Below are 15,775 nucleotides of genomic sequence, written 5' to 3'. Positions count from 1 at the left end.
CTACTCTCATATAAAGTATCTACAGATAAAATACCATCGGCTCCATTTTACAGATGAGACAAGGAGCTTCAGAAAAGAGGTGTTATTTTCCCCAAAGTCACAGTTTTCAGTGCATTAAAGTAATGGAAGGGAGAAGGCAAAACTGGTCTTTTCTCCTCTTGCAGTATCTACCTCCACCCCCAGATTAGGTATCTTTCTCAGGAGCAACATAAGGGAATGAATTTTGCTCTGCTGAACCCATAGGTGGTTCTTTGTCTGACAACAGCACCCCTGCAGGAGAGCGCTCCCAGACACCCCAAACAGGGGAGAAGGCTGTCAGCCTCCACACATGTGAGCTGAGGGAAAGCTTTGGACCACGTCTCCAAGTTGTGTTTTAAATCAACCTTTATAAGCAGCTCTTGCCCAGTGGCTACTATCTCTTAAACACACATACACACAAGCACCTGCTGTGTACTAAGTACCTTCCCACATGTATTTCTTACTTAATCTCCATAATCAGATGAGTCAGAAAGGCTCTGGAGTATGAAAAAGCTGAGGCTGGGAGGGGTTAAGCTCATTGCCTAACATTCTTCCCTCAGAAAAAGTTGCCCCTTTCAGCTTTGCCTCAGCTAGACCGGCCCTGCCATCACCAGGTGTGCCATTCCTGGACCATTTAGGCCTTGGTTTTCTCATGTGTGAGATGGGGTTACTAGAACCTCCTCCAAAGGATTGCTGTAAGGAGCAAGTGAGTAATGCACCTGGAGATGTCGCTCAGTGCGGACCCCCAGGAAGCCTCCTGGAATGCACAGCCACTGTTTTACACACAGAGATGCCACACCAGTGTGGGAATGGGGATGACGCTCATGGCTTCCCTCCATGAGAGGCATCTGAAAGTGCATTTCCATATAGCAGTCACGTTCACGTAGAGCCTCACACTCCTCTGACCGTCCCATCCTCACTGTCATCTGAGCTTTATGAGTCCTATCATAGAGCTGGGGAAAGAACGGGAGGACTGGGAGTCTTCACCTCCTTGGTCTGAGTACACCGGGTACCGAAGTGCCCAAGTTTTCCCACAGGAGCGTTGCTGACACAGAGCAAAGGTCTGTACCATACATGGAGGGCTACAGGGCGAGGTAAATAGAAACCTGGGCTGAGGAGTTAGACGTCCTGGGTCCTGGGCGTGGATCTGGCCCTGACACTTCCAGAATGCAAATTACTTCACCTCTCTCTGGCTCAAGTTCCTCGACTGTAAAATGAAAGTAGTGCTAGTACTTTCCTGGTGTGCTCTTCGGAAGCATAGACAAGGTAATGATACATGTTAAAAGTAATTAGAAATTTTGTTAGTTTCATTTCACAGAGGAAAGAAGAGATGGAATCACTATAAAATATTCCTTGGGGGTCCTTGTGAAACCATGGGAGGCTACTCAAGGCAAACCAGTTTTTCCCATAGCTAAGCTTGCTGTGTGCTGGAAAAACAAGTTCAAACCACTGGCACGCCTGTGAAGAAAGGAAGAACTTTGTAGTGTTCTCCACCCTGAGGGACAAAGCTCATTCTACAGTGCCTACTATCAGCTTCTTTGGGAGCATGGATGTCTGACTGCTGGCCTCATGGCTTAGAAAGGGTCGTGGAATCCTGGTGTGAGAAAGCTTTTTTCTGAGTACAAAAGAAAAGGGAAGAGAATGATAGAGTATACCATTAAAAACAGACACATGAAAAATCGGGTAAAATATAGTATTAGCAAAATATGGGACAGATGGCCAGGGTGCTAACTTATGAGTTCATAGAAGTTAATAATTTAAAAAAACAAAACCCCAAAAGAAATGATACTTATGAAATGCTTAATATTTTTCCTGAGATATTATGAAAATTATCAGTTGTGACAGTTTTTTGAGTACATAAAGTACATAATGTCTAATGAGTTATAGCAAGCTGATGAAACAATATATTATTTATTAGCATACATTAGAAATAGGTACATTTAGGGACAATAGGAATTCACTTTTATTAAGGTCATGATTTATGTCAAAGAGGCTAAGTGATGTATGGAAACTACCAAACTTACTTATTCTTTTTAAAAGATTTTATTTATTTATTTGAGAGAGAGAGAGCACAGCAGAGGGAGCAGCAAAGGGAGAGGGAGAAGCAGACTCCCCGTTGAGCAGGGAGCCCGACACAGGGCTCCATCCCAGGACCTGGGATCATGATCTGAGCCAAAGGCAGAGGCTTAATCAACTGAGCCACCCAGGTGCCCTGAAACTATGAAATTTAATGTAGAGGATTTTTCTTATCTGGATTTTAAGATATGATTTGGAAAATGATGCATTATTCGTTTATAATAAATTTTGCTTATTGTAAGAAGAATGTTCTAAAATAGGTAGTTATGCTGATTTCTGTGTAATGCAACTCATGTCATAGGAGTGATTCATTTGTCTTCTTTTAAAAAAATTAAATAGACTACTAGAAAAAAGACTTAATAGGGAGAGGTTGGTAAAAGGTTTGTAAGATGAAAAAAGTGTGAGGATCTGATGTAAAACATGGTGATTGTTGGTAACAGTCTATTGTATAATTGAAGTTTACTAAGAATAGGACTTAAATGTTCTTGCCAAATACATAAATAAATAAATATGTGAGGTAATGATGTGTTAATTAGATAGAAGAAATCCTTTTACGATATATACATATATCAAGTCATCACCGTATACACTTTAAATACCTAGCAATTTTATATGCCAATTATACCTGAAAGCTGAAGTAAAAAAGAAAACAATAAAAAAAAAGAACACAGGACATAGGCAGTTTACAAAAGAATAAATGCTAATAGCAAACATTTTTTTTGAAAGTTCTACCTTAGCAGTTATTTGAGAAATTCAAATTAAAACAACAATGAGGAGGCAGGATTTCTCTTTTGGTTGAATTGGCAAAACTTTTTGATTAAATTTAATACTCCATGTAGGGTGGGGGCTGGTGAATCAAGCTTTTATATATGACTGGTAGGAACTGGTTCTTCTATAAAGAATTTGGAAGTATACAACAGAATTTTAACATTGGGGCACCTGGGTGGCTCAGTTGGTTAAATGTCCAACTTGATTTCGGCTCAGGTCATGATCTCAGGGTTGTGAGACTGAGCCCTACATTAGGCTCCATTCTCAGCACAGAGTCTGCTTGTCCCTCTCCCTCTGCTCCTCACCCCTCCCCCCAAATATAAATTAAATCTTAAAAAAAAAAAAGAACTTTTAACATTGACAATTTCACTTCTAGGAATTTATCCTTAGGAAAAATGCACAAAGATTATTATTATTATTATTATAGGAAAAAATTATTGAACCTAAATGTTTAACAGTAGGGGGGGATTAATGAATTATGATTAATCTACAGGATGCAACACAGCTACAATTTAAAAACATGTTTTAAAACATAGTGTCATGGAAAAATGTTCATGATATGTCATTGAGTGAGAAAAAACCAGGCTACCAAACACCGTGTCCAATATGATTCTGTTTGTGGAAAGAACTCTATGCCATTCTTTCCCACTTACTTGTGATGGGCAAACTTGCGTCCATCCTCTGTTAATTTAATTTTGGCTGGAGATTGTTTGCACAGTAGGTTTAGTTGTCAGTCTACTTTTTGATTTCCAATAAGGCTTTTGGGTTAATGCAGGGTCTGCTGGATTTTGAGTCTCCTGAGGATTTGGGAATAGACACAGGTGACCAGGAAGGAAGCTTGGCTAAGGTACTGTATATTAAATATTGTTTTATATAACTAACTGTTAATGGTGTTTGTCTATGGGTGGGAGAATTTATGGCAATTTTGCTTTTCTTGTTTATGATCTTTATTGTTTAAGTTTTCTAAAATAGTATGTATCCTATAAATCATGATCACAGAAAAAACAAAAAAAATTAAAGGCAATTTCAAGGTGAGGTTTCATAACAGGATAAACAGTAATATATTTTCTTTCCTCCACATAAAAATGTTTTAACAGGAATACAAAATTAAGTGAATGTGTAAAATGCATACATTAAAGACTGGCACTGAATATAATAACATTTCTGCTGTGGTTTTCCTGTGTGGTAGGATTATGAATGATTTATATTTACTTCATTGTACTTCTTAGTATATCTAATTTGCATGCATTATGCTTTTTTCCCCTCCAAGTGTGTTTGTGGGTGTGAATTCTAAGATAGCCACGGTTCCCTCGGAAGAAATGGTGGCCACACCATATCGGGAAGAAATCTGTGACTTAGCAGTGTGTTTTTTTTTTAACTTTTCTATAGAATATTCTGGTTTTAACAAGGAAAACATGAGGAGCAGTCATTTGTATGCCTTCTCTACTCAGTATATATGCTAGGGACTCTTTGAAATAAAGAGAAGCTCAAGACACAGGTAATAATTTTATAGCCTGGAGCAAGGGGAGCTAGACTGAGTTAGTTTAATAATGTTTGTAAAGATGTTTCTTAGCCCTACATTACACAATGTAAAAGTAACTACCTGCTATGTTTGTGGCAGGAGAGTTAGTGGGAAGGAGAGGAAATAGCAGATGAGTCTCTAAAAGGAAGTTGAGTTTTAAGTGTTGGGTAAAGAGGAAGACCCCTGATATAAGAATGTAATCCTTTACTGATGATGTTACAAAAAACTCAGGTGAGAACCTGTTGTCCTTCCCCAGCACCTGGAGCATATTTATATGAGTGAGAAGGTAAGAATCCATGGCAGATTGTTCAGTGGAGGCAGCATTCTCTGCCCCATTCATTGTCCCTGTCCCTCATATCTCTAATCCAAAGAAGCTAATCCTCTATGTTTAGGTGGAGATTAGGAGAATACACAAACCTTCGCTTACATCTCACTGTAGGGGACAGAAAGAGTTGGGGCCATACCGGGGAGAGGGGGCAGTAAAGAGCTGTGTGTTCTTTGTTGGAGAAATTTATGTCTGAGAAAAAAAGAGGAAGAAACCAAAATTTTTTTGTTAGTGTTTACCAGATAACCATGTAGGTAGCAGGGCAATAAAATACTGAAACTGTAAGCAAAAGACTTTCACACTGAAACAATCATCCTTGTTATGTCCTAAATGTCTCAGTAGTAATAACTGGAACATTGGTCTCTTGAATTAGCAGTTACAGCGTTTGCAGTCAATGCTGAGTCTTCCTTATCTCTTATCTCTTTGATGTCTTTAATGGTGATAGAATGTGAGAAAGACTGGGGAAGGAGAAGAAAGTGGAAGGGCAGAGCCAGGGTGGGGTAAGAGAGCAGGAACTCAATGTGGCAAATGCAACAATTATGGCATTTACACATAAATCATTAATAGACCTCCACATGGCAGCTCATTTTCTGCCTCTATAGGAATTTACAAATATCCTCCTCTGGGATGGTTTTAAGTATAATTTTCCCCTAGGAATAGGATTTTCACATTAAATACAGGAATATGATACTCAGATCCTGCCTTTTGGTAGGCCCCTGGGGTAGGGATGTAAAAAGGGAGAGCAGCCTATTTAAAGGGTCTGGGTTTTTCATGCTTTATTTTATTATTTATTTATTTATTTATTTTATTGGAGTTCAATTTGCCAACATATAGCATAACACCCAGTGCTCATCCCATCAAGTGCCCCCCTCAGTGCCCGTCACTCAGTGCCCCCCTCAGTGCCCAGTCACCCCCACCCCTGCCCACCTCCCTTTCCACCGCCCTTTATTCGTTTCCCAGAGTTGGGAGTCTCTCATGTTCTGTCTCCCTCTCTGATATTTCCCACTCATTTTCTCTCCTTTCCCCTTTATTCCCTTTTTCATGCTTTAAAGAAGGTCAGCATGTTTCTTATGTAGCAGGAATATAACGTCCATAATTTTATGAACTTCATTTGTCATTAGTGCAATGTATAGAAGGTGTGGTAGATGATTTTGCCTGTGTGCATATCATATATGTAAACCAGGATATATTAAGCCACCACTCTTTGGGAACAGGGGAAGAGATCCATGTATTTACCTTTTTGGTCTCTGTACTGTCTGGATCCATGGCTCCTTATCTCTCCTGTTACCCTTCGTTCACTCGGTAGATGGTTTACCTTTTGATTTCCAACAAGGCATTTGGTTTCCACAGAATGGGCCAAAGAGAACCAAGGATTCAGCTTTCTCAGCCGAACTACAACAGGCTTTGGCCATGATGGAAGATTTGATCAAGTCCTGTGAATTGGCCGTGGACCTGGCAGCTGTCACTGGATGTCCGGTATGGGCTATAGCAAGTGTTGGAACATTTCAGCAAAAGGCAGGCACAATATTACAAAGATAGGAGTTGCTGTGGCAAAGTTAGAGAGGTGACCCATGGTGAAAGAATTTTACTCCGAGGAAAGTAACTCAAATTGTTCATCAGATCTGTGCTGTGGGAATCCAGGCAGCCTCTCAGCATTTTCAGGGATCTTGGGTTGGATTCCTTGGGATCCTCAATGTTGAGACTGACCCACACTCTAGAATAAGCAAGAACTCTGAGGACAGAACATAGATGGGCAGGGGAAGGTGTTGAAGGAGTTACTTATTCTCTGACCCATGGCACTATTGAAAGATTAAAAGATTTTTCCTTCTTGACTCATATATATGTGTCGATCTCTTCTGAGATCTCTGATGTAAGAGATTTCAGAAGAGGACCGACATGCATATATTGTACATTCCTTAAGCCAAATGGTTGAAGAAAAATTCCAAAAGAGGTGGTGCTGGGGAGTTGAGCCCTCTCCACTGGGACATTAGGGTAAACCCTGAGTGGGTCAGTCCCGGGAATTCCAGGCAGGCCATCCTCTGTAACTGTATGAGCTCCTTGGGACTGGGACATCATTAATATCAGCTGGTTTTCACTGTGAGGTTCTCTAGGTCTTGACTCAGGTGAGTTAATTTTCCATCATTGTCATAACAAATTACCACAACCTTCATGGCTTGGAGCAGCGCAAATGTATTATAGTTCCACAGGCCGGAAGTACAACACAGTCTCTCTAGGGTAAAATCAGGGTGTCTGCTTCCTTCTGGGAAGCTCTAGGAGAGAATCTATTTCCTTGCCTTGTCCAGCTTGCCAGGGTGACACACATTTCCTGGCTCATGGTTTCTCCTTCCATTGTCAAAGTTCTTGACTCACATCACTCTGACCTTCTCTTCTGCTTCTCTCCCACTTCTGAAGACTCTAGGATTATCTTGAACCCCCCCATTAATCCACGGTATCTCCCTATCTCGAAGTCAGCTGATGAAAAACCCTAATTCCATCTGCAACCTTAATTCCCATTTGTCATGTAACCTGACCTATTCTTGGATTCCAGGGATTAGGATGTGGATCTCTTTGGAAGACTACTCTCTCCTACCACACAGGGATGAAGCATTTTGAAAATTACATTTCAGAGAGACACTTTTTGTTTTCTCTTTTTCCTTTTCATTTTTACCTGGTTCTCACATACTGTTCATTGAGGTTTGGGCAAAAGACCTTTCTTTTCTTTCCTGGTCATAAGTCAAACCATGCAAATTAATTAGGGGCAAAAAAACCCACGGTCTTTTTATTTCCCTCCCTCCTGATATTTTGCTGGCCAGCATCTCAGAAGCAGCCCCACTGGGCCACAATGATCCCGGCAATGTTGCTGTTACTGTCCCCTGGGACTCAAGAGTAGTCTCTGCTTACTACTTTTGCATGATTCAGGAGGGTATTCATGAACCACAGGTATGTGTAGGAGGGGATCATTTTCTTGGTAATAATTTTTTCCTTCTTCATTTAAGGAAACTCAAGAGAGCCATTTATTTAATCATTTTGAGACATCTTTCTGTTCTTTTTATTTCTGAACACGCATCAGCTCCCCCTATTAGATATCCATTTCCTGGAGTCAAATGAATGTCCTGGAAACCATACACAGGGCAGGAAACTCCCAGTTATTATTCTGAGTGTAAGTAACAGAGGAGGAGGAAGTTATGAGAAAATAATTAGTAAAATGTGAGTAAATAGCAGTGTACTCTAATTTCATTCCAAGGCAGCTTGCATGCAAATAAGATGAACCAGCCTATAGAATTGTAGAGATTTTTTTTTACATAAAATGCAAAGAATCGCACCTTTGGCATAAATTCTATTGTTGTTTTGTTCACTAAGATTTTAACTTGCTTTACATCTAGTACATTAGCTACTTTACCCAGTTTTGTATAATCCTATAGAATATGGAAGAGCAGGCACTGAAATTTTTACTTTCTGATTCAGGAAAATATCCATGGAAAGAAGAGTTAACTCACCCACTATCACATTGTGCATCAGCTTGGACTACTTCTTGGACCTCTTTTTCCCTATCCAGAGTGCCATTCATTCTCTTGTTGTATGCTTCATCTGATTTTGTTGAAAGTCTACTAAACAGCCCAGTTACTCCTAACTCACATCAAATGTTTCTAAGATACTTTGATTCAGCTTTGTAGAACCTTATTATAGGGTGCTGAAAATCACATGCTGAGTGTGTGGATGAACCCAGAGCTTAACCCTTTAATTTCTCTACTTGACATCCAGTATTGACCTGGTTTGGAAAGACATTACTTGAATGGGTAAATGCATAATTAAAACAACTAAAAAAAATTCCCTCCTGATATTTACATTTTATTCCTTTTTGTACAGTTAGTTCTTGATTTAATTTAATCACAGAAACTAAATTTTTTTTTGTTTTAAGAAAGTTTGTTTTGGGGACACCTGGGTGGCTTAGTGGTTAAGTGCCTGCCTTTGGCCCAGGGCATGATCCTGGAGTCTGGGGATCGAGTCCCACGTCAGGCTCCCTGCATGGAGCCTGCTTCTTCCTCTGCCTATGTCTCTGCTTCTCTTCTCTTTGTGTCTCTCATGAATAAATAAATAAAATCTTAAAAAGAAAGAAAGAGGGATCCCTGGGTGGCGCAGCGGTTTAGCGCCTGCCTTTGGCCCGGGGCGTGATCCTGGAGACCCAGGATCGAATCCCACATCGGGCTCCCGGTGCATGGAGCCTGCTTCTCCCTCTGCCTATGTCTCTGCCTCTCTCTCTCTGTGTGACTATCATAAATAAAAGTTAAAAAAAAAAAAAAGAAAGAAAGAAAGTTTGTTTTGTGGAATGCTGAGATGTTATTTACTTCCCTCCATCTGGAAAAAAAAAAAAAATCTTCTCTATTCAATCTAACACCTAAAATAGATATATGTGTAGAGTCCTTTAAAATCCTGACTTATCAGGAACAAGTTCCAAAGTTGAATAGTAAATGTTGAATGAAACATTTTTATTTTCTGGAACAAATTTATGTCATTCAATAAAGGAACTATTTTTGTTGCAAGTTTTGTGGACTAAGGCCAGGTATTTTATTTCTGATTCAGTCTCTAATTCCCTGAGCAGAAATGTTGGCTGCAAAGATAAGACCGAGTAAATGATCTGAACAACCCAGTGTTATAGCCTTATGCATCTTCGCACACTTAAGACACCTATGTCAAAGGGAGGCTGTAAGGAGCAAATGAGAACTAAATCATAATAAAAACCGCTACCACCATGGTGACACCTGGCAGATGCTAAATAAAGGGCCCTAAGTCTGGCTTATTTGGATAATTGACTAGACCGGAAAGAAAGGAACCCCTTTGCTTCTGATGATTGTATTAAGGGGCTTTTCTGTCCTACAGCTTCTGTTGTTTTGTTTCTGGGCTAGCTTTGTACTGATTCATTTATCCAGATGTTTCCTGTATTTTTGTGCAAGAAGTATATATCTCTGTCACATTGTTGTCACTGCCAGGAATGAAAACCTGGGCACTCACAAGTGGTCTCTTTCTGGAGGCCAACTTCATCAGACATTCTCTAAGCCAGATTCTTCATTCGAAATGCTTACATCAGAGCTCTTAACTACAAAATTCCACATGCGAAAATTGGTAACTTTTGCCATCGTTTCCCATATGGAGGAAGCCATCTGACTTTTTGCTTGCTTGTTGGGGGGTAGCCAACACCAAACGGTGTTGTATCTGTGAGTTTATATCTACTAGATTCAACACACACAAGTGATGGCCACCACTAGTGGAAAAACTGATTGCAGATATATTCATTTCCTAGAGCTGCCATAACAAAGCTCCACAGTTCTGGAGATGAGAAGTCTAAAATCTAAGTGTTATCAGGCTTTTACTCCTTCTGAAGCTAGGAAAGAACCATTCGTTGCTTCTCTGCTGACTTCTAGTTGTTGCCAACAATGCTTAGCGTTTCTTGGCTTATAGCTACATGACTCCAATTTCTGTCTGTCTTCATGACTGTCTTCTCTATGTGTGGGTCTTTGTCTCTGTTTTCTCTTCTCACAAGGACACCATTCATTGGATAAGGGTCCTACCCTAATGAAGTAGGACTTCATTTTAGCTAATTACATCTGCAAAGACCTTATTTCCAAATAAAATTACATTCTGAGGTCCCAGGTGTACACGAGTTTTTTGGGAGACACTATTCAACCTAGTATTGGAGCATTTCTGAATTAGTTTCCTCACGGTGTTGAACATGTCACCTCATGTCCCCTCAGGCACTCATGCTAATAAATGAATAAATATTACATGTCTAGGGGACATATATCTACAAGAGCTGTGCATGTGGTCCCTGGCCTTGAGACCAACTACAGTCTTATTGGGAAGAGAGGATACATATGGTTGAAAAGATAGCCAACGGTCATCTTTGGTCTTGTTCAGAAGATCTCCTCTTACCCTTTCCCTTGGGAAGTAGGGTGCTTCCATGTAAGCATGCATCCTGGCTGATGGTAATATGCATGCACCTGCCCTTCATCAGCACCACATGGGGTACCTCAGCCACTGCAGAATTGGCCTTGAGCATTGAGATGTCCAATCTCATAAGTGTGGTCCTCAGAAAATATATGTAACTACTTGGATGACATGCAACCCTTCTGTTTCAGCTGGACTCAAAAACCCAGCAATTCCCTCCAGTGACCTTCAGTGATGATGGGCTTACTGGAATAGGTGACCACAGAGCCTTGGGAAGAGCGAGTACAATGACAGAGCCAGGCACACGGAGGTGGGAATGGGACACTTCCGGGACCCGTAGCAATTCTGAGGCCTTGGCTTGGGAGAGAGTGGAGGTTCTTACCTGTGTGCTCTGCCTATTTGTTCCAGGTACATCCACACACCAGCTGTCTTCCCCTTTTACCACAGTAGGTGGACATGCTCACCACCGTGAGGAAACTAATTCAGAGATGCTCCAATACTAGGTTGAATAGTGTCTCCCAAAAAACTTGTGTCCACCTGGGACCTCAGAATGTGATTTTATTTGGAAATAAGGTCTTTGCAGATGTAATTAGCTAGAATGAAGTCCACAGTAGGTGGTAAAAGGTGATCCATATTCCCCTTTTACCTCCTTCAGTGTCTTTTCCTCTTCCTCAGTTTCTGGTGACTCACTTTCTTTATTGCTCTGCTATCTTATTGTTTAATCTACCTCCAGCCTTCTTATAAAACATTTCACAGTCACAACTCCTGCTGCTTATTGTCTTAGTTCAAACAGGGATCAGATTGGCCTCTGTGGTCAGGGGTTGACCCCTTGCTGGATTCATATTCATTGGTCATTTACCTACTGGGGTGCAAAGAGCTATGGCTGCTGGAGGGATGAGGAGGAGAGAGCAGAGGTGATAAAGGCAATATCATTGCCTAAGGTTGTCTCTTCAGCAGGGCTATAGACAGGGCAGTTTCCTCTGCAGCCCATGGCCTTGGCAGATACCTTAACTAACTTCACCCAGGCCTCCACAGGTCATTAGAGAGTGCACACTGGGGCTTGTTCCCCACTCCCCCATCATTCTGGCTTTATTTCTTTATATTTATGCTTTTTATTTTATTTATTTTTTTACTTTTAGACAACTCTTATTAATAAAATTTAATGTGATGCCTTTATTTTATGTCTCCACTAATTTTATTTAATTTAATATATATATAATATATCCCCTATTTTTAAAATTTAAACTCAATTAATTAACATATAGTGTATTATCAGTTTCAAAGGTAGAGTTCAGTGATTCATCAGTCTTATATAATACCCAGTGCTCATTATATCATGTGCCCTTCTTAATGTCAATCACCCACTTACCCCATCCCCCATCCCCTCCCCTCCCGCAACCCTGGGTTTGTTTCCTATGATTAAAAGTCTCTTATGATTTGTCTCTCTCTGATTTTATCAGGTTTTATTTTTCCCTCCCTTCCCCTATGATCCTCTGTTTTGTTTCTTAAGTTACACATACGAGTGAGATCATATGATAATTGTCTTTCTCTGGTTGACTTATTTCACTTAGCATAATAATACCCTCTAGTTCCATCTACATCATTGCAAATGGCAAGATTTCATTTTTTGATGGCTGAGTAGTAGTCCATTATATACATATACCACATCTTTATCCATTCATCTGTTGATTGGACATCTGAGCTCTTTCCATAGTTTGGCTATTGTGCCATTACTGCTATAAACCCTGGGGTGCAGGGGCCCCTTTTGGGTCACTACATTTGTATCTTTGGGGTAAATACCTGATAGTGCAATTGCTGGATTGTAAAGCAGCTCTATTTTCAACTTTTTGAGGAACCCCCATACCGTTTTCCAGAGTGACTGCACCAGCTTGCATTCTCACCAACAGTGTAAGAGGGTTCCCTTTTCTCTGCATCCTTGCCAACATTTGTCATTTCCTAGCTTGTTAATTTTAGCCATTCTGACTGGTGTGAGGTGGCATCTCATTGTGGTTTTGTTTTTCCCTGATGCTGAGTGATGTTGTGCATTTTTTCATGTGTCTGTTGGCCATTCGTATGTCTTCTTCAGAGAAATGTCTGTCTTCTACCCATTTCTTAATTGGATTTATATTCTTTGGGTATTAAGTTAATAAGTTCTTTATAGATTTTGGGTACTAGCCCTTTATCTGACATTTGCAAGTATCTCCTCCCATTCTGTCAGTTGTCTTTTAAATTTGTCAACTGTTTCCTTTGCTGTATAAAAGGTTTTTATCTTGATGAACGCAATAGTTCTTTTTTGCCTTTGTTGATGTGTCTAGTAAGAAGTTGCTGCGGCCAGGGTCACAAAGGTTGCTGTATATTCTTCTCTAGGCTTTTGATGGATTCCTATCTCACATTTAGGTCTTTCATCCATTTTGAGTCTATTATTTTGTGTACAATGTGAGGAAATGACCCATTTTCATTCTACATGTGGCTGTCCAATTTTCCCAACACCATTTGTTGAAGAGACTGTCTTTTTTCTATTGGGTATTCTTTCCTGATTTGTCAATGATTAGTTGACCATAGAGTTGAGAGTCCATTTCTGGGTTCTCTATTCTGGCTTCTTTTAGAATTACTTTTAACAGCTGTGCTTTGAAGTGGTGCCTCCATATTTACCAAATGTGTTGTCAGAAACAGCTTTACCTAAAATCCATTTGTCTATATCTATTCTGGGATATGGTTGAGGATGTGCTCAGTATTTGACTCAGTGACTCTTTATGAGAACCAGGACCCATGGGAGAAATTTCTCTCATATCTTATTAATAGGAATTGCTGTGCATTTCCTGAACAACTGGTTTGGGTATGTCTTCGGACATAATATATCATACAACTCACTGTGTTTCCCTCTGTACTGCCCACTAGAAGGTCATAACCTAATCTGCACCAGGTTTATATGGCTTTATTATATAGGTTTTATGTACAACCTCTTCATCTTATTTTTTTAATCTTTTTTCTCCCTAGTACATTAGTTATTTTCTGTCTCCTTATAATGTATATATTTTTATAAGATAGGTCAAGTTTTTGAAATGAGGTAGAGCATAAGTACATTTTAGAATAGAAACTACACAGTTGGTTAAGCTCCAGACTCTTGGTTTCATCTTAGATTATGATCTCAGGGTCATGGGATCAAGCTCCATGTCAGGCTCCCTGCTCAGAGCAGAGTCTGCTTGAGATTCTCTTTCCCTCTGCCCCTCCCACTCATGCTCCCTCTCTTTCTCTCTCTCAAATAAATAATATAAAATAAAATAACAGAAACTACTGATTATAATTCTTGTGGCAAATATTAAGCACCAACTCTTGCCAGTCACCCGGATGAAAACATATTTCCTGCATTATTTATGTCTATATAGTAAAAATAGAATGGGTTTAAAAGAGAATACAATCACTGAGGGCTGGAGTGGCTCCTGGAAGGATGTGGATAGAGTGAAAAACTTCTAAAGGGTCCTCATGAACCCACCACCCATCTGTTTTGGAGCATCGTCAAGCCGAGCCTGTGTAAGCAAAGCAGGAGTATTGTGCTTCTAGGAGAGCAGTCCTTATGGCTGGAGGCTCTTTGTTCTTCACTGAGAGTTTCATTCACCACAGTTTACATATGTCAGTTTTACAAAGCAAAAAAGAGAAAACACTGAAAATATGCCACAAGCACCACAGAAATGACTAGAGTTTATGCTCTTGAAGTTTTTATTTTAGAATTTCAGAAGTGCAGTAAGTTCTTTTTGAAACAATAGTCACAGCTTGTTCAACATGAACAATAAACTATAAAAAGCCCAAATATAAATAGTGTATATATTTCTAGTATTAACTCAGAAATTGTAGCGATTTATCTCAGCTAGACATAACTCAGGGAAATTTCTCTGTCCTGGTCCTGTTCAAATAATTTTCTTCTTTTCGCGTTTTCATTCAGGGAAATAAATTCTTGATTATCTGCTTCAAGTCATCTAATTTTTTTAAAATGCCAGGTAAAATACAATGTTATTAGCTCATCTCACTCTACTACCCTTTGAAGAAGGCGCAGAGAAGGCAAGGTCACTCATGTGGACTGTAAACAGTTACATATGAGAAAGATGAGCTTGCTGGTGGAGGAATAGGCATCGTAAATGTGCCCTGAAGCCAAATAGACTTTCTAAAAGTTTGTCATTTGGGATTATCTTTGCCCTGTCTACCTACTCTGAAAAATGCGAACTTGAATGTCATTATTATTTGCATTACAGTGTTATGAAAATTATGCTATATTAAGCTTTTTTCTTTCAGAACAAATCTCATGTTCTCAGATTCTCATACCTGAGGCAGATGTTATGGATTATTATGGAATAGGTCCATAATGTAACAAAAATTTTGTCTCCCCTGAACATACTTAAATGTTAATTTCTTGCCCTTTTAAGTAGACATCACATATCAAAAATGAAGAAAAGGAAATAGAATCCTGCTAGCTAAAATTAATTATAAAGACAAAAATATCAGAGTACCAGTATCTTTAGTTTAAGTTTTTCTAACATGCTTTATGTTTATTACCTTGCACAGCTGTACTATTGACCTACATAACCAAATGGTGCCATGCTCAGTGAAGCTCACAGAACTCTAGTTTTGATTTAGAGACAGATGAGCCTAACTGGCACTTTTAAAATCATCAACTTCAAATAAGCATACTTTGTAACTTGAAAACAGACCCTTAAGAGTTCTTTCCCTGTCAAGTAATTTAATAGCTTCTTTTTATGTATGTCTGTCTATCTTCCCCAAAGGATGATATCAGGAAACTGGGAAAGCTACTGAAGCATGGCTCTTTCAACGTGTGGACAATTCACAAGGATCGTTATAAAATGAAGGATTTTATTCGATTTAAGCCCAGACAGAGGCAAATCTATCTATTTGAAAGGGGAATTGTATTCTGTAAGATACGAATGGAGCCCAGTGACCAGGGCCTATCTCCTCATTACAGCTTTAAGAAATCTATGAAGGTAAAGGGGTCCTATTGCATTTGGGAATCAGCATGTCCCTATGGAGATAAATACCATTATTCTTATTTTGCAGATAAGAAAACTGAAGTCTAGAGAAGCAAGATTAACTTGCCAAATGCCACACAACAGAGC

General features: G+C 39.6%; 1 protein-coding gene across 4 annotated transcripts in view; it reads left to right on the top strand.

The window, feature by feature from the left end:
* MCF2L2 (MCF.2 cell line derived transforming sequence-like 2) overlaps positions 1-15,775 on the top strand; it is a 236,259-nt gene that overhangs the window by 190,720 nt on the left and 29,764 nt on the right. For all 4 annotated transcript variants that reach the window (XM_077879819.1, XM_077879820.1, XM_077879821.1 and 1 more), the window contains 3 exons: positions 3,638-3,709; positions 6,060-6,185; positions 15,428-15,643. In XM_077879819.1, the coding sequence (XP_077735945.1) occupies positions 3,638-3,709; positions 6,060-6,185; positions 15,428-15,643 (414 nt within the window). The remainder of the gene's footprint in view (positions 1-3,637; positions 3,710-6,059; positions 6,186-15,427; positions 15,644-15,775) is intronic.

This window comes from Canis aureus, chromosome 31 (assembly GCF_053574225.1).
Source record: "Canis aureus isolate CA01 chromosome 31, VMU_Caureus_v.1.0, whole genome shotgun sequence".
Lineage (NCBI taxonomy): Eukaryota > Metazoa > Chordata > Mammalia > Carnivora > Canidae > Canis > Canis aureus.
The sequence above is the reverse complement of the archived record's forward strand: the minus strand, read 5'-3'. Positions and strand labels throughout refer to the sequence as shown.